At 40.8% G+C, this 24,628-nt stretch overlaps 1 protein-coding gene across 10 annotated transcripts in view; it reads right to left on the bottom strand.

Moving 5' to 3' along the window:
- Positions 1-24,628, bottom strand: part of BCAS3 (BCAS3 microtubule associated cell migration factor) — a 480,998-nt gene that overhangs the window by 241,945 nt on the left and 214,425 nt on the right. For 8 of the 10 annotated variants that reach the window (XM_059669762.1, XM_059669761.1, XM_059669765.1 and 5 more), the window contains 3 exons: positions 7,472-7,572; positions 4,862-5,058; positions 2,046-2,143 (listed from right to left, as the gene is read on the bottom strand). In XM_059669762.1, coding sequence (XP_059525745.1) covers positions 2,046-2,143; positions 4,862-5,058; positions 7,472-7,572 — 396 coding nt within the window. Of the gene's footprint in view, positions 1-100; positions 199-2,045; positions 2,144-4,861; positions 5,059-7,471; positions 7,573-24,628 lie in introns of all 10 variants that reach the window. The other 2 variants (XM_059669768.1, XM_059669769.1) reach the window with 1 other exon arrangement.

The following is a 24,628-nucleotide window of genomic DNA, read 5'->3' as shown; positions in this document are numbered from 1 at the left end:
CTCATCTAAATAAAATAAAAAAAAAAGTGTGGAAAAAAGGAAGTAGAGAAGTAGAGAATTGGGGAGAGAGAGAATCATTCATAAAAGTCCAATTCCTCACCTATGGGGTTTCTTTAGCTCAGCTAGAGAAAGCACACACATGTCATTGCTTTGGCTCCTTCCAAAAATAAGCTATGATTGTCTGGAGTGAAAATAGTCCTAGAAAAGTAACAACAGAGCCTGGTCACCAAGAAGTCCTTTCTCTACTCACAAGATTGGTGCTTTTAGGCAGGAGCTCTGAGCTGTTAAACAACACCCCAGAAACTCTGGGGTGTCTCTGATGGAAATGTAAGTCAAGGGCAAAGACATCATTCCCGTATTCAAACATCGATTTTAAAACTCTTCTTGTGACAGAGTTAAGCAAAACCATGATTCTAACAGTTTACTGAAGTCTCTCTCTGTGGCATGAGATAACTTTATGAAGAACTAAAACGGAGATAGTGCTACATGACAAATATTTTATTACCTCAGACTACAGTGCTGAATAGGGCAACATTTAATAACATACATGGCAACTTCTTTAGTGACATGTACTTCACTTGGCTGCTTGCTAGTCACTTGACTCTAAAACAGTGATAATACAGCAGTTTAGGAATATTTTTAAAAGCCCAACAAAGTCTACTACTCTAATCTTGAATGAAAGACTTCAGGTTAAAATACATCACTTCCAGGATTCATAATTATAAGTGATAACCCCAGATGAGCAGGACCTGTTAGCATCTTCCCATGGACATAGCCAAGAAGATTTATCGCCTAAGTCACCTATCTCAACATCTCATTCAATGCACAGGAGCAATGATAGATGCATTCCTGTCCTCGTTTCCAGGAGACAGCCGTGACTGCCAAGTTAAATCAGAGAACAAGTATGGGTCCTCTAATATAAGAGTCTACATTAAACATGAAGGCAGAGCCCTGGATGTGCAATCGACAGACCCCCCAAAAATAAATCAGAAAGAGAAGAAAACGTACAAAACTTCAAAATCCACCCAGAGACCGTCAGAAACAGAAGCTATGGTCTTTGAAAAGTGACCTTCACAAATCAGTTTTGGGTTTTTTTTCCCCATTTTCTTTCACAGTTTAAGCCTCAATCAAATCAGCGGTCTCTGGGGATTTTAAAATTGCTGTAGATTAAAATCCTCTCGGACTCAACTGTCTCCCTAATGCCAAGTATTTAATAATTCTACTTGTAAGGGACGTTTTTGATGAAACCCTGCTGTGTGCTATCTTCAGATGCTCAGCAGCTGCTCCACAATATGAAGCACTGCTGTCCTTATTTTCTTTATCACTCCATCTGGAGATGAGAAAATTATTGCAAACAGTTTCTATATTTGGCAGAGCTGGCAGAAAAACAGCTTTACAATACTGATGCAGCAACTCTCACCTAACCGAGGCAGAGACCAACTTCCAGGTACTAATGATACATATTCCTGGCGTGGGCCCAAGGATAGGAAGTTAATAACTGTGATAGATAGACTATAGCTAAGTTAATGAATTTCTAAATTTTATGCTTTCAATAATGGAGCCGTTTAAGCCTCAGCATTTGGACTCTCTCCTTCCACAGATCAGGCACTTTGATACTCAACAGGTTGAGTAAATTGAATCCATATATTGTATTTACGTTCTCTGTCAAGGTTGCTTCTCCACATTTGAAAGATCAAAGGCAAAGCAGTCATCAACCCTGTAGCCTTCAATACTGTGCTCATTACATTTAATCAAGTGCCAACTCCACCGCATCATCCACCAACCTCAACAATATTTAAATACACGGCACTGTTCAGCAACAAATGTCGGCATAGTATTGTTTTAAAACGCACACACACACACACACACACACACACACACACACACACACACACACCCTCGAGGGCACAAGCATGTACGTCCTAAAGCAAAACTAAAAACAAAGCGAGAAAGGTAAAATATTATCATTCTTTACACTGTGCAAGAAAAAGAAATTAAAAAATGCACAGAACTACCCAAAAAACATTTTGGAGGTAGTTTTCTACCTGAGGCAGCATCAATCACGGTGGAAATTCCTCTTCGATCTGAGACTGGACGGGATGACCCTGGCATGCTGACTGGGTCAGAGCGGACCGGCTGGATCCTGCAATGCAATTTAATTTAATTCACATATGTTACTGGCATCAAAACTGTTGCTTGCTACATCAGACCTTAAATCAGGAATGCTGGCATAGCCCAATCCATTAAAGAACCATTCATTCTGAAGTAGGGCAAACAGAGGAGCTGTGGTCCCTAACTCTTGCACAAGGCACAGCAAAAATTTTCTACACTCCTGACCCCCCCCCTTCTCTTTGTATGTTATTTAATATATTTTAAGTAAGGGATTGGAAATTTGACATTAATCTAAAGAAATAAATTAAATAGATTGGGAGAGGAAACAAAATACTTCCTACAGGGACCTTTGGCTTCTGCAAGAGGCAAATATATGAAGAGTTCGGAGAATCCTCTTATTCAAGGAAAGTGCAGTCAATAGCAATGCTTCTAGAAAAGGCAGCAATACTAGATACACATTTTTTAAAAAAATATTTTATTGATTTTTACAGAGAGGAAGGGAGAGGGATAGAGAGTTAGAAACATCGATGAGAGAGAAACATCGATCAGCTGCCTCCTGCACACTCCCTACTGGGTATGTGCCCACAACCCAGGTACATGCCTTTGACCGAAATTGAACCTGGGACCCTTGAATCCCCAGCCTGACACTCTATCCACGGAGCCAAATTGGTTAGGGCTCGATACACATTTTTTAGTAACTGCCTTAAACCTCTCAGTGAAAGTTACTTTATATATGACAATAAGCACAGGACAGCAAAACTGTGTTGAAGGTGACTGCCAGTGGTTTAGCTAGGATCACTACTATCTGAGTTACCTCCATAAAATTATCAATTAGCATGAAAGAATCAATTAGAATCCCAGCAAAACTGCAATTTACTAAATACAATTTCAAATTGCTTATGAATGGCAAATGTATAAATAACAAGGGTCTATTTCTAGCTGTATTATCTTAATAACAAGCACATAAAAATGTCCGTATGACTAAAAAAATCCGAGCTTCCTAAGCAACTTAATAGAATAAAAACTTGCTATAAGAATATATGCCTGCATTTGGAACTTTGTTTATTCAATAAGTATTTACTGAATATTAGTCATATGTCATTATTATTCTAGGAATAAGCAGAAACAAAACATGAAATACAAGATCTATGTGTGGATATATGGTATAGCACATGGACATGTATGACTGAGGCAAAAGACAACTAACATGTCCAAATGAAGAAGGTAACAAAGGCTCCAAACTGAGAAGTAGAGGAATGAACGAATGGTCCGCAGCGGATGGAGAAGAGTTTGTCAAGGGGTAACAAGAATTGCACCTGCATACAGTAACAGGGTATGTATACATGCAGAAGAGCAAGAGGTGCCCATTAAGCACAGAACTAGGACAAGATAGCCCTTGGATTTGTGACTCAGCATGAGAAATGGAGGTGCCATGAGGAGCATGATTTGACTGAAGCATGGAGTTCAGAGTGGATACTGATGGAAGAGAAGAGGTTGATAATCACCATGGGACAGATTACACAAGCCTAAAATGCCAAGTATGAACTGCAGAAAAAGAGTTCATAGCTACTGAAAGCACAGTTTTAATGTGTATGTATCTGTTATACGAAAGAAATGGGAGGGAGATGAAGTGCAAATCCATTTGATCGAATACCAGAAGTTGGAATGTTGATATTAAACACTGATCACTTCTATCGTGGGCAGTGTGGTGTATGACCCAATATCCATTCACCCTAGCTTATTTTACCTAAGCCAAGGGAAAATGGTTAGGGCAGAGAAAAGAGGAAGAGTTTATTTGAAATTTCTGCAAAAGATGTTTTCTGATTCTTGAGAGAAACAAAAATATAGTCTATGGTCAGGTGAGGCAAAGTAAGCCCCTGCCTGGTCTCAAAAACTTATGTAGCCTAATAAGTTTCCTAATATTAATTCAATTTATAGTAGAGTTTCTAAATAATCCAGAGTTGGGAGTGAGGTGTGTATGGTGCTATGGATGAAACAAGAATGGTCAAGAATCGATGTGTTGAAGCTGGGTGACAAACACATGGGGTTTATTCTATTATTCTCTTTAGTGTTATACATGTTTATATGCTTAAAATCTATAATAATAAAAGGGTAATATGCTAATTAGACCAGATGTCATTCCGGACGAAGCCGGGGCCAGAGGGAAGCCCAGGTCCCAGGTGCCAGAGGGAAGCCAGTGCCGGCAGCTGGGGGAAGGAAGGCCTACTCCTGCACGAATTATGTGCATTGAGCCTCTAGTTTTTTCATAATAAGAAAAGAGAAAAATAAAAACTAACAGAGGTGATGGAAGTGTCCTGGCATTAAATAGTGGGGATGCTGAATTGCACAGTGAATTTTATGGATTTGTTTACTTTTTTTAATTTATTTTTTTGGCCTTTTCATTTATTGAATTTACTGGGGTGATATTGGTTAATAACATGATATAGGTTTCAGGTGTAAAACTAGCTAACCAATAGTGGGAGCTCTTTAGTGTGAAGAGAAGGAAAGTCCCTGAGGAAATTCTGGAAGTGTTTCAGGAAAGTGGCATTGGGAAATATAATTCGAAACACATTGTATCCAATGAGATCTCACATGAGATCCCCAACGATAAGGAATCACAAAATACAGAGCATGAATTCTGCAACAGGACGCTGTGCCCAAATGGAGAAATGTAAATGTTGCTGAAGATGCTCATTACAAATGAAAGTTCTAACCCAGTCAAATGACTCTGCTAGTTCTTACTTCTTACCTGAGACTGTTGAGATCAAGATCATCCGTATCAAAATCCATAAGGGGCTGTGGAGTATCACTGGGACCGTGAGACTGCAACACTGACGAACTGGACGATATGACTGTGGTCTGGCCTGAGGGGTGGATGGTTTTGAACTGGAACTGTGGGCCCATCCACAGACGCCTGTGGGGTCCAGTGTGCGTCACAATCTCTACCTGGAACAGATTAGGAATCATGATTTAAATGTGGTAGGACCTTTGAGAGACTTTCACAATCTGCCCCCACCTGTCCCTGAACACAAATATTCTCAAAGAAATTCATTTTGACCAAGTGAAGGAGGGCCAGGGCACCCACAATCAAAAGGTGAAGATAATCACAGCCTAAGCAGACATTCACTATCTCCTTCTTACAGGTTTTCACAAAAGTAAAAAAAAAAAATTCATTTTGTGCATATATATGTGTATATACACACACGTAAATATACACATACACCAGACCCACACATATACAAAACAAAAATCACATGAGAGTAAAAGGACCAGCCGCCTGTCTCACATGACTAGGGTCAACTCCCTAGGAACTACCTTTCTCATTCATTCTAGACAGTACTTACCACTCTGGGCATGCACTGGGTACTGCACCTATAAATCCACATTAAAAGTGAATCCTGCACTGAGGACCAAGCTCATGACAAGCTTGAAGTTATTCTTAAACTATCCAAGGGGGGAAAAACAGATATAAAATAATTTTCACCACCCAAAGCTCCATTTAAATATTATAATATTTATTAACTCCTCTCAAAATACCCCATACTCCACTTTTATATTTCTCAGCTACCACAAACAGTGACAGAGGTATTTTAAAGGCCACAAACAGTAAAACCAAAATGCTGTATGAATTTCATGCTTAGTCTATGGAAGGGGGCTGGGAATGCTGCCAATATTAAATGAAACTATTTAAAGAGAAAGCAGAGTAGAAGACACTGGGTAAAACTTGAAAACAAACGTAGTATGTAATTTTACAAATGAGCAATGTGAGTAAGACGCACATATGCAAATCTTTGGTGAAAGACTATTTCTCAATGTCTTCTAATTGCTACATCCATGTCTATGAACGCATTGATAGAACGGACTTCCCATATGCCTTCCTTTTGCCCTGAGTTCCTCTATATTTAATCACATGTCTCTGATTTCGGTGATTAATTCTTAACAAAACATAACTGAAAAGGTTCACAGAGTACAGCTCTGGGTTTGTAAGTTCTGAAGGGCAAAAAAAGCGTCATGCTCTTGGAACAATATTCACATCCCCGCTAATCACCAGGAGACAACCACTCAGATTTAGGACAGTGATTTCTGAGTTGAGTAGTTGTATTCAGCAATGGAAATTAGGCCACAGAGAAAGCATGCTGCGTGTTTTGAGCTCAAAACCATCAGTGTCACAGAGCCGAGAGGTAAACAGATGCCCGCGCAATTTCACAGAGGCGATGGCCAGATGTTCCTATTCACTCCCCTGTTGTGTGCGGGACAAACATATTGTATGGGATGTTCACACTGACAGCACACATTACCCCTTTTCCTAATTGAAAAGTTGAGGTGAAGGACAGTGATTTCTCTGCCAGCCGTCTTCTGTTTTTTGTTGTGTGTGTTTTTTGGTTTTTTTTTTCACTTTATTGTGTTATCCTCATGAAAGGATGTCCCTCTATCTGCCAGGAACTGAAACACTGACCCTCCTTCAACAAGCGTCCTGTGAGTATTTTAGGCGTGATGACATGTGTCACCTAGAAGCAATTTGTTTCTCCGGCGTCCAGATTCCAGTTAGCTTTTCGGGCAACCCTCCCTGTGAAAGCAGTAAACCGGCCGCCGGCCTCCGCAGAGGCACCTGTCTGATGAAAAGCCGCTGGATTGGTAACCGGAGACAGGTCGTTCGCTTCACCGAATGATGTCAGCTTTGAAGCAGACACAACAGGATTTGTAATGAAGTCATTTGTCATCTCATCATTTTGAGGGCTGCCCAAGTATCTTTTATTTCCAAGCCCTGAGATGGAGGCAGCTTCACCTGGCACGGGAGGAAAGGTCTGTAGAAGCTGCTGCAGGGCTACTGTAGAGACCGCTGGATGCAGCCCTGCATGAGCCGGGGAGAGGAAACCCAGTCGGCAAAACCAGGACTCGCAGATTCGAATGCTGAGCTTCCCCGACCAAAGTATGGGCCCGATTTTCAGAAAATGTTGGCCCCACAAAACAAATCCCAGGGAATGCTGAATGACTTCACTGTTTTCACAAGGGCAATTCTTACATTAATCCAAAGTGTCCATCTAAAACGCAAGGTCCTCAGGGATATAAACGTATTGTTTGAAAGATGTGTATTTTATGCCCTCTGCACGAAAGCTAATGCACACACACACAGAGGGCATAAAATAATAGGTGTTATATATTCCTGCAACAGTATTTAGGAAAAATTCTTAATATGGAAAGGCAACTGACTAGCTTATTAACAGTCCTAAATAAAAGGTCCCAGTTCTGTCCATTTTCCGCTAAGGAAAATACTTTTTAAAATTCAAGAATAGAAACACACAATGGATTCCTTTTTTTTTTTTTTCACTATAACAGGCCAAACATTTCAGAGTTTTACCTGAGAAAGCCATTCTTCATCTTCCTGTCCACTGTGGTCGGAAGCTAAACTGTCATAGGACCCATGCCGAGTAATGGGCCCAGGACTTCCAGGGGGAACCACTAGAAGAAAAAAGAAAACAAAGGAGTATAAGAGGTGTGTGCACGCATGGAATATCTGTACAGCCAAGCCTCCCGGCTGGCTGCTGCCTCCTCTCAAGGCAACAAAGTTTCAATTATAGAAGGTAAATAAACCCCAGATACCTGCTTCCAGTCGCCATGGCCACGGAGCTGGAGCGAATAAAAAAAAACAAAAACAAAAAAAAAGGAAAGGCTGGGAGCTTCGGTTACCAGGGGGCTTGGTCAGTCTGAAAACAGCCATCAGCCCCTCACCCAGGCTAGCCAGGCACCCCAGTGGGGACCCCCACCCTGAAGGGGGTTTGGGCAGCCTGAAAACTGCCCTCAGCCCCTCACCCAGGCTGGCCAAACCCCCATGGGGTGAGGGTCCCGACTGGGGGGCTTGACCAGCCTGAAAACAGCCATCAGCCCCTCACCCAGGCTGGCCAGGCACCCCAGTGGGACCCCCACCCTGATTCAGGACACCCTTCAGGGCAAACCAGTTGGCCCCCACCCGTGCACCAGGCCTCTATCCTATATAATAAAAGGGTGATATGTAAATTGACCCTAACAGCAGAACAACTGGGAATGACTGGTTGCTATGACACACACTGACCACCAGGGGGAAGATGCTCAATGCAGGAGCACTCCCACAGGGGAGCACTGCTCAGCCACAAGCCAGGCTGATGACTACCAGCACAGCAGAGATGGCGGGAGCCTCTCCTGCCTACTCAGCAGCACTAAGGATGTCCAACTGCAGCTTAGGTCTGCTCCCTGTTGGCAAGTGGACATCCCCCGAGGGCTGCTGGGCTGCCAGAGGGATGTCTGACTGCCAGCTTGGGCCCAAGCCCCCAAGGAGCGGGTCTAAGCCAGCAGGTGGACATCCTCCGAGGGGTCCCAGACTGCAAGAGGGCATAGGCCGGGCTGAGGGACCCCCCACCTAGTGTATATATATATAAAAGCCTCTAGTCCTATCTAATAAAAGAAACATGTTAATTAGCCGTACGTCCGCTACCCTTCCCATTGGCCAATCAGGGTGATATGCAAATTAACTGCCAGCCAAGATGGCGGCCGGCAGCCAGGCAGCTTGAAGTGAACATGAGGCTTGCTTGCTTCAGTGACTAAGGAACCAACGTTCCCCACCTGTGGCTGCCAGCCTCTGAGCTTGCAGTTTGAAACATTGTTACAAATATAGAAGCTAAACAAAACCCCAGAAACCTGCTTTCAGCCAGCCGGGATCTCAGAGCTGGAGTTGAAACAGTGTTTTGATTATAGAACCCAAACAAACGAGATACCTGCTTCAGCAGCGGAGGCCTAAGAGCTGGAGCCAAGCCTCAGAGCTAAAGCTGGCCCAGAATTAAAAAAAAAAAAAAAAAGGAAAAAAGGAGCAGTTGGGAGCTTCAGTCACCCGCCAGCCTGAAAACAGCCCTCAGCCCCTCACCCAGACTGGCCAAGCACCCCAGTGGGGACCCCCACCCTGAAGGGTGTATGACCAGCTGCAAACAGCCATCATCTCCTCATCCAGGCTGGCCAGGCACCCCAGTGGGGACCCCCCACCCTGATCCAGGACACCCTTCAGGGCAAACCAGCCGGCCCCCACCCGTGCACCAGGCCTCTATCTTATATAGTGAAAGGGTAATATGCCTCCCAGCACCGGGATCAGCAGAGCCGCGAGGCCTCCTGGCACCAGGATCAGCGTGACAGGGGGCAGCGCACAAACCTCCTGATCGCCCTGCGGCTCTGTGTGTGACAGGGGGCGGGGCTACAACCTCCCTATCCGCCCTGCTCTGTTCGTGACAGGGGAAGGCGCCCCAACCCCCTGATCAGCCCTGCTCTGTGCCTGATAGGGGGGAGCTCCCCAACCCCCTGATCGCCCCGCGGCTCTGTGTGTCACAGGCTGTGGTGCCCCAACCCCCTGATCGCCCTGCGGCTCTGTGTGTGACAGGGGGTGGGGCCACAACCCCCTGATGGGCCCTGCTCTGTGTGTGACAGGGTGCGATGCCCTAACCCCCCCGCCCCCCGGCCACGGGCCCTGCTGTGTGTGTGACAAGGTAGAGCCATAACCTCCCCATTGGCCCTGCCCTGAGTGTGACAGTGGCGGCGCCCCAACCCCCTGATCGGCCCTGCTCTGTGAGTGATGGAGGGCGACGCCCCAACCGCCCCCACGGGCCCTGCTCTGTGTGTGATGGGGTAGAGCCATAACCTCCACATCGGCCCTGCCCTGAGTGTGACAGGGTGTGGCGCCCCAATACCCTGATCCGTCCTGCTCTGTGTGTGACAGGGGGCGGTGCCCCAACTCCCCTATCGGCCCTACTCTGTGAGTGACAGGGGGGAGCTCTTCAACCCCCTGATCGGCCCTGCTCTGTGCGTGACAGGGGGGAGCTCCCCAACCTCCTGATCAACCCTGCTCTGTGCGTGACAGGGGGTGGTGCTGCAACCTCCCCATCGACCCTGCCTTGAGTGTGACAGGGGGCGGTGCCTCAACCCCCCAAACGGCCTTACCCTGAGCATGACTGAGGGTAGCATCGCAACCTCCTGATCCGCCCTGCTCCTTGCATGACAGGGGGCGGCGCCCCAACTCCCCAATCAGCTCTGCTCTGAGCCTGACCAGGGGCTGCACCTAGGGATTGGGCCTGCCCTCTGCCACCCGGGAGCAGGCCTAAGCCAGCAGGTCATTATCCCCCGAGGGGTCCCAGACTGCAAGAGGGCACAGGCCGGACTGAGGAACCCCCCCACCCCCCGAGTGCACAAATTTTTGTGCACCGGGCCTCTAGTGTATATATATATATAAAAGCCTAAGTGACCAAACGACCAAACTACCAGTTGACCAGTCGCTATAACACACACTGACCACCAGGGGACAAACGCTCAACACAGGAGCTGCCCCCTGGTGGTCAGTGTGCTCCCACAGCAGGAGCACCACTCAGCTGACTGACAGGCACCAGAAGCAGGGCTATTCTAAATAGATGTTTCAAATTAAGAATGCTTTGAAGCATTGAGAGGTATCACAATATAAAAAGAATACCAGTAGGTAGGATATTCTTTTTCTCAACATGACATAAATATCTTTCTTTCTCCCTCAGATTTCTATACATTTAAAAACTTCCCCAATCAGGTAGGAAGAACATTCCACCTTCACTACCTTGGGGAAACAATGATATACCAGGTTACAATGAAAAAAAAGTTCAAAACTTGACCCTGGGATAAGGAAAAAGGATTGAATGTATGACAAGAGCAAAATTTCCATGCTCTCTGGCCACTCAATTCTTAGGAAAGATATTTTAAAATTCTAACAAGAGTACCATAAACAGAATCAGGGGAAGGGGGGGAGAGTTCCAAAGAAGGGTAGAAATTTACAGAATCCCAGGAGTCTTAGGGTTGAACAGCTATCAAAAATAATATCTTAGGGTTCAAGGAAGTAGCAAGAGATTCCTCATGGTGCAGGAATATAAGAGGTGTGTGCACGCATGGAATATCTGTATAGCCAAGTCTCTAACAACCTCTCCAAGTTCCCCAGGAAACAGTTGAGAATATTAATATGTGTCCAAGAGTAATATGAACACATTCCAAAGAACTAACAGGCTTTGAAGTAGAAGCAAGGGTGAGTGCTGCAGAAGACTATACAGAGCAATACCCAATGGTCAGGTAGGGAACTGGGACGTCTCAGTGGTGACATCAAGGATAAAACGTCCCCAACTCTCCCAATCTCATTATCTTTGCACTATGTAAGATGCAATTTTGGAGAGGGTAATAATTGATTCATTGTTTTCCACATTTGTTAGAATAAAGGTGCAGAATGAACTTAAAAGAGTTTATTTATAGAAAAATGGACTATCTATCTTGCAAGTTTGAGTTTAATGAACATACATATATACACCCTCGACCTAAAGAAAAACATTATCCACTAGCCAGGTTGGCTCAGTGGATAGAGCACTGGCCCTCGAACTGAAGGGTCCCAGGTTCAATTCTGGTCAAGGGCACATACCTCAGTTGCAGGCTCAATCCCCAGCTCTGGTTGGGGTGGGTGCAGGAGGCAACCAATTGATGTGTCTCCATCACATCAATGTTTCGCTCTCCCCCTCCCACTCTCTCTAAAAACTCAATGGGAAAATATCCTCAGTGTGTGGATTCACAAAACAAAAAGGGAAGGAAGGAAGGCAGGAAGGCAGCAAGGAAGGAAGGGAGGGAGGGAGGGAGGGAGGGAGGGAGGGAAGGAGGGAGGGAGGAAAAAAGGAAGGAAGGAAGGAAGGAAGGAAGGAAGGAAGGAAGGAAGGAAGGAAGGAAGGAAGGAAGGAAGGCAGGCATAAAGCTGAGACAGGAAAAGTATGAAATTTTGAAACAAAAACATCTGCCATGTTCCATCCCTGCCTTTATCCCTACTAGTAAAATAATATAAAACAAGCCTATCCATCTAACTAAAAAGGATACCCTGTCAATTTATTTTAGAGAATATAACTTCAAAAGTACTGCCTCTACACGGGCATTTGATGAGTATAGATCAACATGCCAGGGCAGGATGGGCAGAACATTATGAGGTAACTGTGAGCCAGACTTTGTTTATATTGTGTCCTCAGGAAAGCAGATCATGCTACTAGTGAGTAAATAAAAGCTAAAAAAAATCACTACGTGTATTTTGCTGTCTTACAGTGATATATGTGGGAGGGGACATATACATGTGTTTCTATATATATTTTATGTTTATGTGCAAAGCAAACAAAAAGCAATGTGCTTCAGTGCCGACCTTTGCAAGTTAGTTCTGTTAATCCAAACCCCAAAGAATTCCAATTAAGCATAACTTAAGTAAAGAAATGAAGAAGAAAAATTGAATGGTCTTTTGATCGTGCTTCTAAGTCTGAATTCCACATAACAAAAACCTCAATATTCCAAAATGGAGAACATCAAATCATGATATCACTTCTCAAGTCTATAAATAGTTTCCATGAGTTCTCTGGTTTTGTATTGTTAGGTGTCTTCTGCACTATAAAGTAAGGATCGATAGGTATAGACTTTTAAAAAATTATCCACATAAAATATAGCATTTATGATTTAGAGGAAGCTAAAAGCATTGACTTAGATGCTGTTAAAACTATAGGTACAAAGTATTAAGTTGTTCAAATAATAATTGCTAAATTAAAGCATTAGAAACATTGTATTACCAGATACTGAACATGACTCTGAAGTCTCCTTTTTTAACATGGTTTAATGGAAGGGATATAGGTAATACTTGTAGGTTAGGATACGTAATTAGAACCAAAATTCCAACAATGAGTTACTACTAGTCCTGTGAGTTTTATGTGAGCTATAGCTCTTGGCTTTAGCTTCTGCTGAAAACCCTAGCCCTGGAGAAATTTTAACCTGTTGACATTTCAGAGGGTTTTCTCCAAAACAATAGCAGTACATCCTCAATTTCAAGGAATCAAATTCTTTCTAAATTACCCCAAATTTAACAGATGGCTCTCAGGAACCTAAGTTCATTTGCAACAAATCTAGTCTTCTGGTTAGAAAACTGGAGATAAATTTTTATCATCAGTATATGGAATATAACTTATATTAGGGCAGGTAATTACTTTTTCTTACTGTGTTCAACATGGTTTAGGTATTCAGGAAAAAATAATCTCCTAACTACAGAGTTTACAAGAGGGTACATAGGGTCTAGGTGTTCCATTAAGATGAAAGAATAAAAAAAATTATTTGCCCCCAGCACCATTTGCTTTTAAAGCAATGAAAGAAAAAAGACTTGACAATGCGTATCAAAGCTGAAACACTAACCACATATGGGTCATAAGCATCCTTTTTACATAAACTAACACAAAGCACAATATTGAACACAGGGTAGTGCTTATTTATGAAAACAAGTTAGGGGAAATCCATTTGGTTCTGTTCTGTTCTCCCATCCATTTCTTGAACACGCAGTAATAAATTCTCTTAGCTGGAGCTCTGGAAGCTTCGGAGGACATAGCTAATGAACTATAGGTTCTGCTGCTGGAGAATTCCATGCTCCCAAATTTAGGAGACATTGAAAAGCTGTACTACTCCTGGAAATGAACCTCAGTGCTATGGAATCAGGGAAATCTGCTTCACAAATAAGGAGGGAAATGCCGATCCAACTGCAATCTAGTTATATATAACCAATATGAGATTGTAGACCAATTATATTAAATAAAATAATTTTTTTTCAAAAAGCAAGTGGTATCTAGAGTTTTACGTGAGCTATAGCTCGTGGCTTTAGCTTCTGCGGAAAACCCTAAAATATGTTCATATGCTGAATATTTGGGCCCAGAGAGAAACTCAGAGATATTTAATATGAAGAAACAAAGATGGATCTATTTTGGAAAAGTGAGTGTGAGCTGGGTCTCCTGCTCTCTACCATCTCCCCACCAACCCTCCAAAAACAATAAAACCCTCACCATGCTGAAGTCTTTAGTGTAGACCTGAGAGGTGAATAATGTTGTGCCAGCATTACTCGGCCCTTTAGGTTATTTAGGGAAACATGTTGCCTTTTTCAAGCAACAGAAATTTGTGAGTTAGATGACATCATGCTGCCTTGAATGAAACAGCTCGGGCTCCAAGTTCACCCAAAGGCCAACAGTGATAAACTCTCATCCAAGGACAAACTTCAATATAGTTTTGGTACTTATTAAAAACAGCATTTATAAAGCAACCATACAATAAGAGAGAGGGCTCTATAGCAAACTCTGTTTCTGATCAGAAAGCACTCAGGACCTGAGAAAGAAATTCTGCTTTGGAATGCAGTTTCCTAGTACAGAAACTAAAATCTGCCTTTAAAAAGAAAGGCTCAAAAGGCCATCCAAAGGCAAAGTGGTCTCAGGCACTGCCAACGAACAAGCAGGTCACAAAAGGAGAACTACAACAACCAACAAACATATGTAAGAGCAGTAATCAGAGATTTACTCATTCAAAGTTATGCTTCCCTACTATCAAACTGACAAAATTTAAACCCTGGCCTTTAAAAAAATTTTTTTATGGTAAAAGTATATATATTTTTAAATCCTTATTGTTCAAAGTATTACATATGTCCCCCTGTTTCCCCCATTGGCCTCTTCTAATCAGCCTCCTCCTTCCTCTCCCCACCCTCTGCCCAGGTCTTCACTGTCCTACTGTCTGCATCCATGGGTTATGCATATATGCATACAAGTTATTTGGTTGATCTCGTCCCTTCCACTCACCCTCCCTCACCTTCCCTCTGAGATTGTGCAGTCTATTCTATGCTTCTACTTTCTGGGTTTATTTTGTTCAAGAGTTTATTTTGTTCATTAGATTCCACATATGAGTGAGATCATATGATACTTGTCTTTCTCTGATTGGCTTATCTTGCTTAGCATAATACTCTCCAGGTCCCTCCATGCTGTCTCAAAGGGTAAGAGATCCTTCTTTTTACTGCTGCATAGTATTCCAGGGGAGGAGAACCTTTTTTTTTTTTTTTTTTTTAAAGAGAAAGCTTTCAGGTAAAAACCCACTAACAACCTTAAGAAATAGGTAGCATTCTTATTCTTATTAAGGGCCTGACTCAATTTTACTGAATTCTAGAAAGAAGTTCTCTCTCTGATTTAGAAACGTTTCCACTTAAATGTAAGGAACTCACTGAACTTTATTAGCAGCCATATCCAGTACCAGTGCAAGAACATCTGAAGTGTTACCCTCCATAAAAGGGAAAAGCTTTCCCTATGCTATATATTAAACCGATCAATGGCCTTCCTTTCACCCTGACCGCGTGTTACCATGGATGTTCTCTAATTAATTAACAAAGTTTTCTAGCAGTCATTGTGCATCTCAGGTTTCACTTTCCTTTTATTCCACAATCCCAGAGTAACAGTCACAGGCAACATATAACTAGAACAATGCCATATCACTGCCTGTGAGATAACAGATTTCACTAAATAACAAACACTGGGTGCCTCTCTTCCTCGCCTGCTCTGCTTTCCCTTCCCTACCCCCCAAGTTCCATGTAAGATTCTCACTGAAGACATAAACTAAGGAGCTTTCACTTATTATTCCTGCTGCCCTAATGGTCATTGTACATTCAGCATCTGGACAAGTTATACCTGGAGGTAGTCTGGAAAGGGTTGTAATTTAGTTTGGCTCCTCATCACAACCCTAAATATGATAAAACACAATGGCTGCATGCTATAGGCCAGCGGTTCTCAACCTGTGGGTCGCCACCCCTTTGGGGGTCGAACAACCCTTTCACAGGAGTCACCTAAATACATCCTGCATATCAGATTTTTACATTACAATTCATAACAGTAGCAAAATTACAGTTATGAAGTAGCAATGAAAATAATTTTATGGTTGGGGGTCACCACAACATGAGGAACTGTATTAAAGGGTCATGGCATTAGGAAGGTTGAGAACCACTGCTATAGGCAAGATCAGCTACTCCACTAAAAATTTCAAACTGTCCCAATGTATTTCTAAGGACTGAACAGAGTGCAAGAATCCCTTGAAAACATTTTCAATGAAGGTCAAGTGGTGTTAATTTACCTGAAAAGATGTACACAATGCCTATTTGATGTTTGTTATATCAACTCAATTCATAATACAACTGCATTCTATAGACATTAAAACAATAGCAGGAAAGTGAAAGAAGTCCATCTTGCTATTTTAAACATATTTTTATTTATTTCAGAGAGGAAGAGAGAAGCGGAGAGAGATAGAAACATCAATGATGAGAGAGAATCATTGATCGGCTGCCTCTTGCACGCCTCCTCGGCATGCCCTGACCAGGAATCAAACCGTGACCTCCTGATTCACAGGTCGACGCTCAACCACTAAGCCACGCCAGCCGGGCCATTTTGCTATTTTACAGAATCATATTATCACTGTATAGTATCTTCCATGTAAGGTTATAAATAACAACTTTGTCCTACCACAGTTTATATAACCTACTCAAACAAAGAAGTCTAAATAAGAACAAACCCATTCTAATCAAAGCTCAACTGTAGTTACAGCAATGCCTTTTCAAAGGGCCTAAGGGTGACTGAGGACAGATGACTTATTTTCTAATAAGTAATCCTTGGGACCTTCTAATTGTGTATGCCATGTACCTGTTTAAAAATTAATATTTATTTTAAAAATTTGTGGAGACATCACAATGAAATTTGTATGGTGTAGTCAATCCAAGAAGTCAAAAAAGGAAAACAAAGAAATCAGATGCATATCAATGAATTAGAGGCCCAGTGCACAAAATTCGTGCATAGGTAGGGTCCCTAGGCCTGGCTGGTGATCAGGGCCGGCTGGGACCTTCCTTCCCCTGGCTGCTGGCTGCTGGCCAGGGCCTTCTTTCGTTCCACACCGCACCCTGGTGGTCAGCGCACGTCATAGCAAGCAATTGAACCCCCCCGAGGGGACAGTTTGCATATTAGCCTTCTATTATATAGGCTGATGGAAACCAATGCATGAAACAAAGTTACACTTACCGCATAATGAGTCAGGGACATTCCTCCTAATTTCTTAGGTTTAGTGATATTTTCTTTGGGTGGGGAGTTCTTCTATACACACTCACTCCATACATATCCATTTATCCTTGTTGCCATATTTACACACATGTACATATCAAATACAGGACCAGCTTTCAGCTCCAGTGCACATGGTAGTGTGTGTTCTTGTTGAGGGGAATGACTATGTGCTGGAAGCTAGAACTCTCCTAGTGCTGATTCTATGTAGAAATATGACCTGTAATCCTACAACAGTGGCAACTGTATTCTCACATTTCACCCTGTAGTTTAGATAAATTTTTTTTCAGGCATTTCATAACAGAATATCCTCTATCAGAGAGTAAGATGAGTAGAAGATATGCAGAACCTATTGTGAACTGATGTCTTAAAGGTAAGAAATCACTATTTGGATTCATTAAACTGCATCTGGTCAGTTATTGCAAACATTTTGTCCTTAATCCCCACATACACAGGTGAAAAGCAGAGTCTAAGGTACTCAGTTCAGCCTCCAGAATAAATCCTAACAACAAAATTAAACGAAGGGGAGGGAATTGTTCACAAGAGGAAAAACGGAAAATATTACTTTTTGCAAAGAGTTAATGCACTTCTCCCGGTCTCTGCCTATCTATTAGCTAGGTATGTCCTAAAAGAGTGCAGATCATTATACAGCAGGGAGAATTAAGGACAAAAGAGGCAGAGTTCTCTTGGCATGGAGAGTGAAAAGCTTTTAGACGTGGAGGACATCAACATTTTCAACCTATCCATAAGAACATAACTTAAAACCTTTCTTAAAAATAATTAAGGATACATGATAGGTACCATATAATAAAGAAACTAAACATTCAAAATTTACCTCTTACTAAATCAAAAAATTCATAAAACCAAGACCACATGGAAAAGAAAGAGAGAAAATAGCCCAGAACCAAAGATTTTCCAAGGCTTGCTCTCACCTCTTTGGATACACGATGTAAAGCTATTGGAAAGTTATCTCCACAAATCATTGCCACTGTGTTACCAATAAATTATGTAATGGCGTGACAATTACTTCTTTTTATGTCCTTGCCATTAGATGTATATTAAAGTATTCAAGTATAAAGATATAACAGTGGGTGGCTTTCTCATAACACTTTATCTACCTTACATTAAAGAAAGACAGAACTGGAAATGCCAAAGACCACGCTCTCAACCTGAAGAATCAACTGCCTCAATTCATCATATCTTTACCTACTAGGTTCATTATTTCCATTAAAATTTTCATATGAAACATTCAAGAGATGGTTTATCTCAGATATCAACTATATCATATCACTCATCCAGAGTTTCCATAATTTCTGTATCCTGATCAAAGACACCAAGTAAAGCTATCAAACAATAGAGAAAAATAATCTGATCAGAAGTTACAACACAAGGAAGTTACAGGCATTTCAGGAAGCTTTACGTTTACTTTCAAAACCAAAGCACTTTGGGCTCCTGGTTTGATTTCTTAGTTAAACAGTATTTGACATAACCATACAAGAACCACTGGCACCTGAAAGATAGCCTTGAAGACTAGCAGAGTGCCAAGAGAAGACAAAAAACAAAAACACTAGCCTCAGAATAGTCCTTATAAGTCTCAGCTCTGACCCAGACTTGACATGTAAGGGTGGCTCTGAAGCTCTTCATGTGGTCTTAAAATACAAAGAAAGCACAGTAGGAAAGGCAAGAAACTAATGGTACAAAGGCAATGAAGGCAATTCAGTGTTTCTTGTCTCTTGACCAAGTTCCACAAAATCACATGGTGAAGAGCCTCCTGTCATATGACAACAATAAGGAGAACAGATTCGAACTGTGGAGACAATCTATGGCATTCACCAAGCTCCCTTATGCCTCGGTCATTGGGTTGGGCACCTTCAGTAAGAAAGATCATGAGAGCCCGGCCAGCATGGCTCAGTTGAGTGTCGACCTAGGAACCACGAGGTCATGGTTCAATTCCTGGTCAAGGCTCCCCAATGTGGGGTGTGCAGGAGGCAGCCAATCAATGACTCTCATCATTGATGTTTCTCTCTCTTTCTCCCTCTCCCTTCCTTTATGAAATCAATAAAACATTTTTTAAAAGTCATGAGGAAAAAAAATTTCATAAAAGGAGAATTTCAGTGATGGTAAAAGGTAATACACCATCAAAACAAAAGTAAAGCTTTTGACTTAAATAATATAAGAATGCAAGACAGACAAATAGAGACGCAATTAAGAATTGAGCAGAAAGGCTGAACTACAAAGTTTCCCTGGTACTTTATACTTTTCTTAAACAATAACCAAATACGATTATGCAACCAGGAGAGCCTGAAACATATAACACGGCAAAAATTACTATTTTTTATTACTCAAAGGACAGTGACTCAGAGAAACCCTCCTACTAATGGCAAAGAGGTATAGGTACACATATAAGCAGCACTACCATAAAGTAGGGATTTTTCTTTTAACAAAATCCATATTTATATAATTATATTTCCTACGGTAGAGAGCAGTTATAATTAATGGATTTCCCTCCTTCTCCTAATGCACCCATTTGTCAATTCAAATACGAAATGTCCAATCAATTTTGATGTATTTAGTAAGCAATTCATCAAATGGTGCTATAATCCAGTTAAAATATTAATTCTTGTCATGGAGAGAGTTCTGACAACTATATGGTTTTCTATAATTGTTGTTTTTTTTTTTAAGATGACACCTCTGTGTATCAATACAGTGGGGCTTTGACTTACGAGTGTCCCGACTAACGAGTTTTTTGAGATACCAGCTGTCTCTCAGCCGGATTTTTTGCATTGAGTTGACAGAGTAATTTGAGTTAACGAGCTCTGTCTCAGAACGAATTAAACTCGTAAGTCAAGGTCCCACTGTATCTTAAAGTATGCAATTGTACATAGCAAAAACAATGTTCTACATTAAAGACACCTGGGTTCTACAGGTTTGACTATGAATTCATTACAATAAACTTTCTACATTAAAGACACCTGGGTTCTACAGTGTGACTATGAATTCATTATAATAAACAGGGGCCCTGGCTGGTGTGGCTCAGTTGTTTGGGGATCATTCCATGCACCAAAAGGTTGCTGGTTCGATTCCTGGTCAGGACACATGCCTAGGTTTTAGGCTCTATCCCCTGTAGGGGGCATGCAGGAGGCAACCAATAAATGTTTCCTTCTCACACTGATGTTTCTCTCTCTCATTATCTCTTCGAACCCATGTATGCCTCATATATTTTTAATAAAGTGACAAGCCAATGTTAATGGGACGCAAAATGCAAAATATGTAAGCTTCTAAGAGAGAAAAAGGGCTTTCCAAATTAAGTGTATGCATGTTAAACTTAAATAATACTTCATAAACATTTTCCCTATTCTCAAAGTTTCTTCATAAGAATTGCTAAAGAAGTGGCTCTCAGATTGTATCTATCCCAACAGACTTCAGGTAAATGATGGCTTCTATCAGTACTTCCCACAGGCACTGTGCTAAGGCCACACAATTAGCGACTGCTAGTCAAGACACTGTCCTTCAATTTAACTTTGTAAATACAGTTCAACCACTAATCACTATACCATCTCCAACTTTTCCCAAGCCTATCTACACATTGGGAGCTAGAGACAGAACCACAAGATGTGCTGAGCTTTCTGGTAGGTAGTCCAAATTTATATCACAGAAGAAATCTAGGTGATAGTAACCAAGAAAGGGTCAAATCCTTTCCCACACTTTCCAGTGGGAGATTTAATCACCACCAGTGTGGCCACAGCAGAGGACTAGAAGACAGGTTTTAATACATCAAAGGAAGCCTCCAGAGCCACCCGGGTATATTTGGCAACCACTTTCCATTCACTATACCCAAGTCTTTCTATATTTCTCTACCAGGAACTGCAAAAGCAGAGATGAAGGCAAATCCTTTCTAGAAAACAAAAATGCAAAAAATATATATATTTTTGAATTAGAAGAAAAAGAAATGAAAAGGGAACACTACATTCATCTCCCAGACATGAGGCTTCCTTTAGTGCCTTTATGACCCCTGCAAGAGCAAAGAAACAAATCTGCCAGAGTGATTTGGCACAAGGCTATGTATTTAAAAACCTGCAATGTGCATAGTCCTCCAGACTGCCAGACGTCCCATTGTTTCATATGTCTGCTGAGAAGTGCCCTATGTGTCAGAAAAGCACACTGAATATTTTTCAGTGACCTAGGGGGCAGAGGTCACTTATTATAAATGGATAATGAGACCTAATGCAGTGCTCTGAGTAGGGACAAAGAAAGGGTCTATCCACAGCCCCTGGTGGATTGGTCATTCAGGCTTTTATTTCCCCTGCACCCTTAATGGAGTCAAACAATTGACAGAAATTCTATAGAGAAGGCTGAAACTCAGAGAAACAACTATATTCTAAACTCCGATAGACAGATACAAACAAACAGTGACCCTGAAATGGCGCCAGAACTCCTGCTACCACTAACAGAGCAGACAGTTGTAGCATCCCCCCAAAAATTCCCATTTAGTCACTTGTTAGCAATTAACCTTATGGATAGAACTGAGGTACACCCAACCACAGGCTCCTGCCAACATCAGCCCATTATGGCTCTGCAGGTGAGCAGATAAAGGCCATTCTGCTTTAGCTCCTTATTTTTGGAGAAAAGGGCAAACAGATATCCCTGTAGCCTCCATCCCACATCTCCACTACCCAATTGACAGGCATCAGTGTCTTTATATAAGAACCTTAAACTCAAGTGGCATAGAGTGAATGACATCAGAAGCCAACGTATTCATGGACCAGAGGTTTTATGACCAATTGATTATTTTATTTAATCTATCAGAATCAATGTCCCATCCCAGTCAAAATTGCCCAGTCAATGACAATAAATACTAGTATCAATAAAAAAAGATGTATACTCAAAAGCAGGTCATAAAACAACCTAAAGAAACATTAAGCTACCAATATCACTAGAATTTTGTAAAATAAAGAAAAACATTTAGAAATACAAAACAAGCCATTATGTTTGTTTTATTTTAAAAACAATTAGGACAGGAAAGTGGTTTGGCATATAAATTGTTAGTTATTTTCCAAACAAAATACTAGTAGCAAATAATACTTTAAACAGTACTAAAACAAATGACAGAAAGGCAAAGATTTACTTCAGAATGGAGTATAGGTCATTATATTATAAAAATAAGGACTTTTGATGTGGAAACATCTCAACAATAAATCAGCAATGACAAAAAACCCAATGAGCTATTCCACAGTAGTGAAGATCTATGTAAAGATATGATTATCAATAAGAAGCATGTATCTCATAAACACAAAGGAAAAGAAGGGAAATGGGTAATCTAATCCAAACTTTTCAATCCGTCCCTCAAAAAGCTTGCAGATTGCTGATAGTACTTTCATTTAAACATATGATACCTTTTCATTGAAGAAGAAAACATATTTAAATGTTCCTCAAGTTATACAATTGGCTAAAGTCAGGGTCAATATATCTCTTGAAGAAAAATACCATTCATTTCACTGAAATCATTTTTCTATGGGAGGACATGTATCAGTTGATAAAATTAAACGTAAATAAGAAAAACTGAAATATAACTCAATCTGAAGTGGCTTCTGAACGACCTTAGATATGACCTGGAGAGAACAGCATGACACACCCAATGGCCAACAATGGACTATAAATACTCTTTAAATAAGTACTACGTTACAAGTTTCCTCTGCAAAAGAAAAACATTTCATTCTTCCCCTTCCACCCTTGCCCACTCTTGAGCAAATATTTATTATGGACAATGCAAGGAAATATTGTTGAGTACCTCCATCACACTTGGTACAAACCACAACAGAGATACAATCCAGGATGTTAGGTTAAATCTAATGTGACATTCAAAAGAGAGAACTCAGAAAACTGCTGCATATGTAATTGCTTTTCCAGGGCACTGACAATGGCCACGGTAGAGAAGACAAAATTTGTTTTTCCTTTTTGTATCAATGTGTTCAAAATGTATCACCATAGTGTTGTAAAACCAATAATACAACAGGATAGTAAAATATTTAAAATGACTCCACTCTAAACCTAAAAGTTTGACTTTATATTATAGAGGAAGACATTTGCTATTTCTGTTCTCATGTTTGTAGCTAGTAGGACAGCAGCACAAAATTTACTTGGGATTCAAGATCTCTACCGGCCGAGGTGGCTTAGTAGTTGAGTGTCGACCCATGAATCAGGAGATTACTGTTCAATTCCCAGTCACCGCACATGCCCAGATTGCGGGCTTGATCCTCAGTGTGCGGCATGTAGGAAGCACTAATAAATAACTTCTTCAATCTTTAAATTTTTCTATACCAATTAATTAATGCTATTATCACAATGTTTTATAGAACTCATATACATGTTCCTTATTTATATTTATTTTATGGAAATGAGTCAAAAGTAAAGTCAGCACAACTATTATAAGATCAAGATAATACATAGAATTTAAGCATTTGAAGTTTAAAAAGTAATTGTGATCATACACTTCCACTACTGGCCACATAAGAAAGACAGATTTATATTATCTCTTCAAATAATTAGCCCTAAGCAAAAGGCTGTTATGAACTTTGAATAACAGTAATTAAATAAGCATAGAAACATACAGATTAATGAGAATAAAACTAATATAATTTTCCCCAGTTTCCATCTTCAAGGCCCGTCCCCAGTAAGCAGGCCTCCCTTAGCCCAACCCACCAACCTTGTGGGGAACATGATATCAACTATGTGTCTTCAGTGTAACTGCCTAATAACAGGGTCCCGAAAATCCAATAGTCACTGCATACTGCTTAGAAGTTAAAATGTGTATTTTTGTTCAATCAAATATTAATAAATAGTAAGAGTCAAATATATTCCAATTAAATCTTTAGTGCATCCTAGGAATATAAAACAGTCCACCACTCAATAACACGATATTGAAAATGCCCATCATCCTTTAAAAAATCACTAGGCACATAAAGAAAGAGAAAAACACAACCCATACCAAGGAGAAAATCAATCAATAGAAAAAAGCAACCAAAAAAAGACTATATATATATATATCAGGGTGAAAAGAATTAGCACACATGGACTCTAAAACATCTATCATAAAATAAACGTTCCATATGTTCAAACATTGACATAATGAGGAAAGATAGAAAAAATATCCAAATGATACTTCTAGAAATGAAAAATATATCTGAAGTGAAAAAAATGAAACAATAAAAGAATTGATAAATTTAAATATGTATAAATACAAACTATATAAAATAAACATAGAGGGGAAAGACAATTTTTAAAACTGAACAATCAATCAGCGAGCTTGGAAAATATCAAGTGATCAACCAACATATAACTGGTGTCACAACAGGAGAGAGGGACTGACAGAAAAAATACTTGACGATATATTTGCATAAAAGTTTTCAAATTTAATGAAAACTATAAATCCACAGACCCAGGAATTTCTAAGATCCCAAGCAGAAGAAAACCACAGTACATCATGATTTAATTGATTTTTTTCTATTTTTCTATATTATTTATATTTTTTCTATTGTTTTTGTATTTTCCATTTCACTGATTTCCACTCTGACCTTTATTATTTCCTCCTT

The sequence above is a fragment of the Myotis daubentonii genome, chromosome 16 (genome assembly GCF_963259705.1).
Source record: "Myotis daubentonii chromosome 16, mMyoDau2.1, whole genome shotgun sequence".
In the NCBI taxonomy this organism is placed as follows: domain Eukaryota; kingdom Metazoa; phylum Chordata; class Mammalia; order Chiroptera; family Vespertilionidae; genus Myotis; species Myotis daubentonii.
The sequence above is the reverse complement of the archived record's forward strand: the minus strand, read 5'-3'. Positions and strand labels throughout refer to the sequence as shown.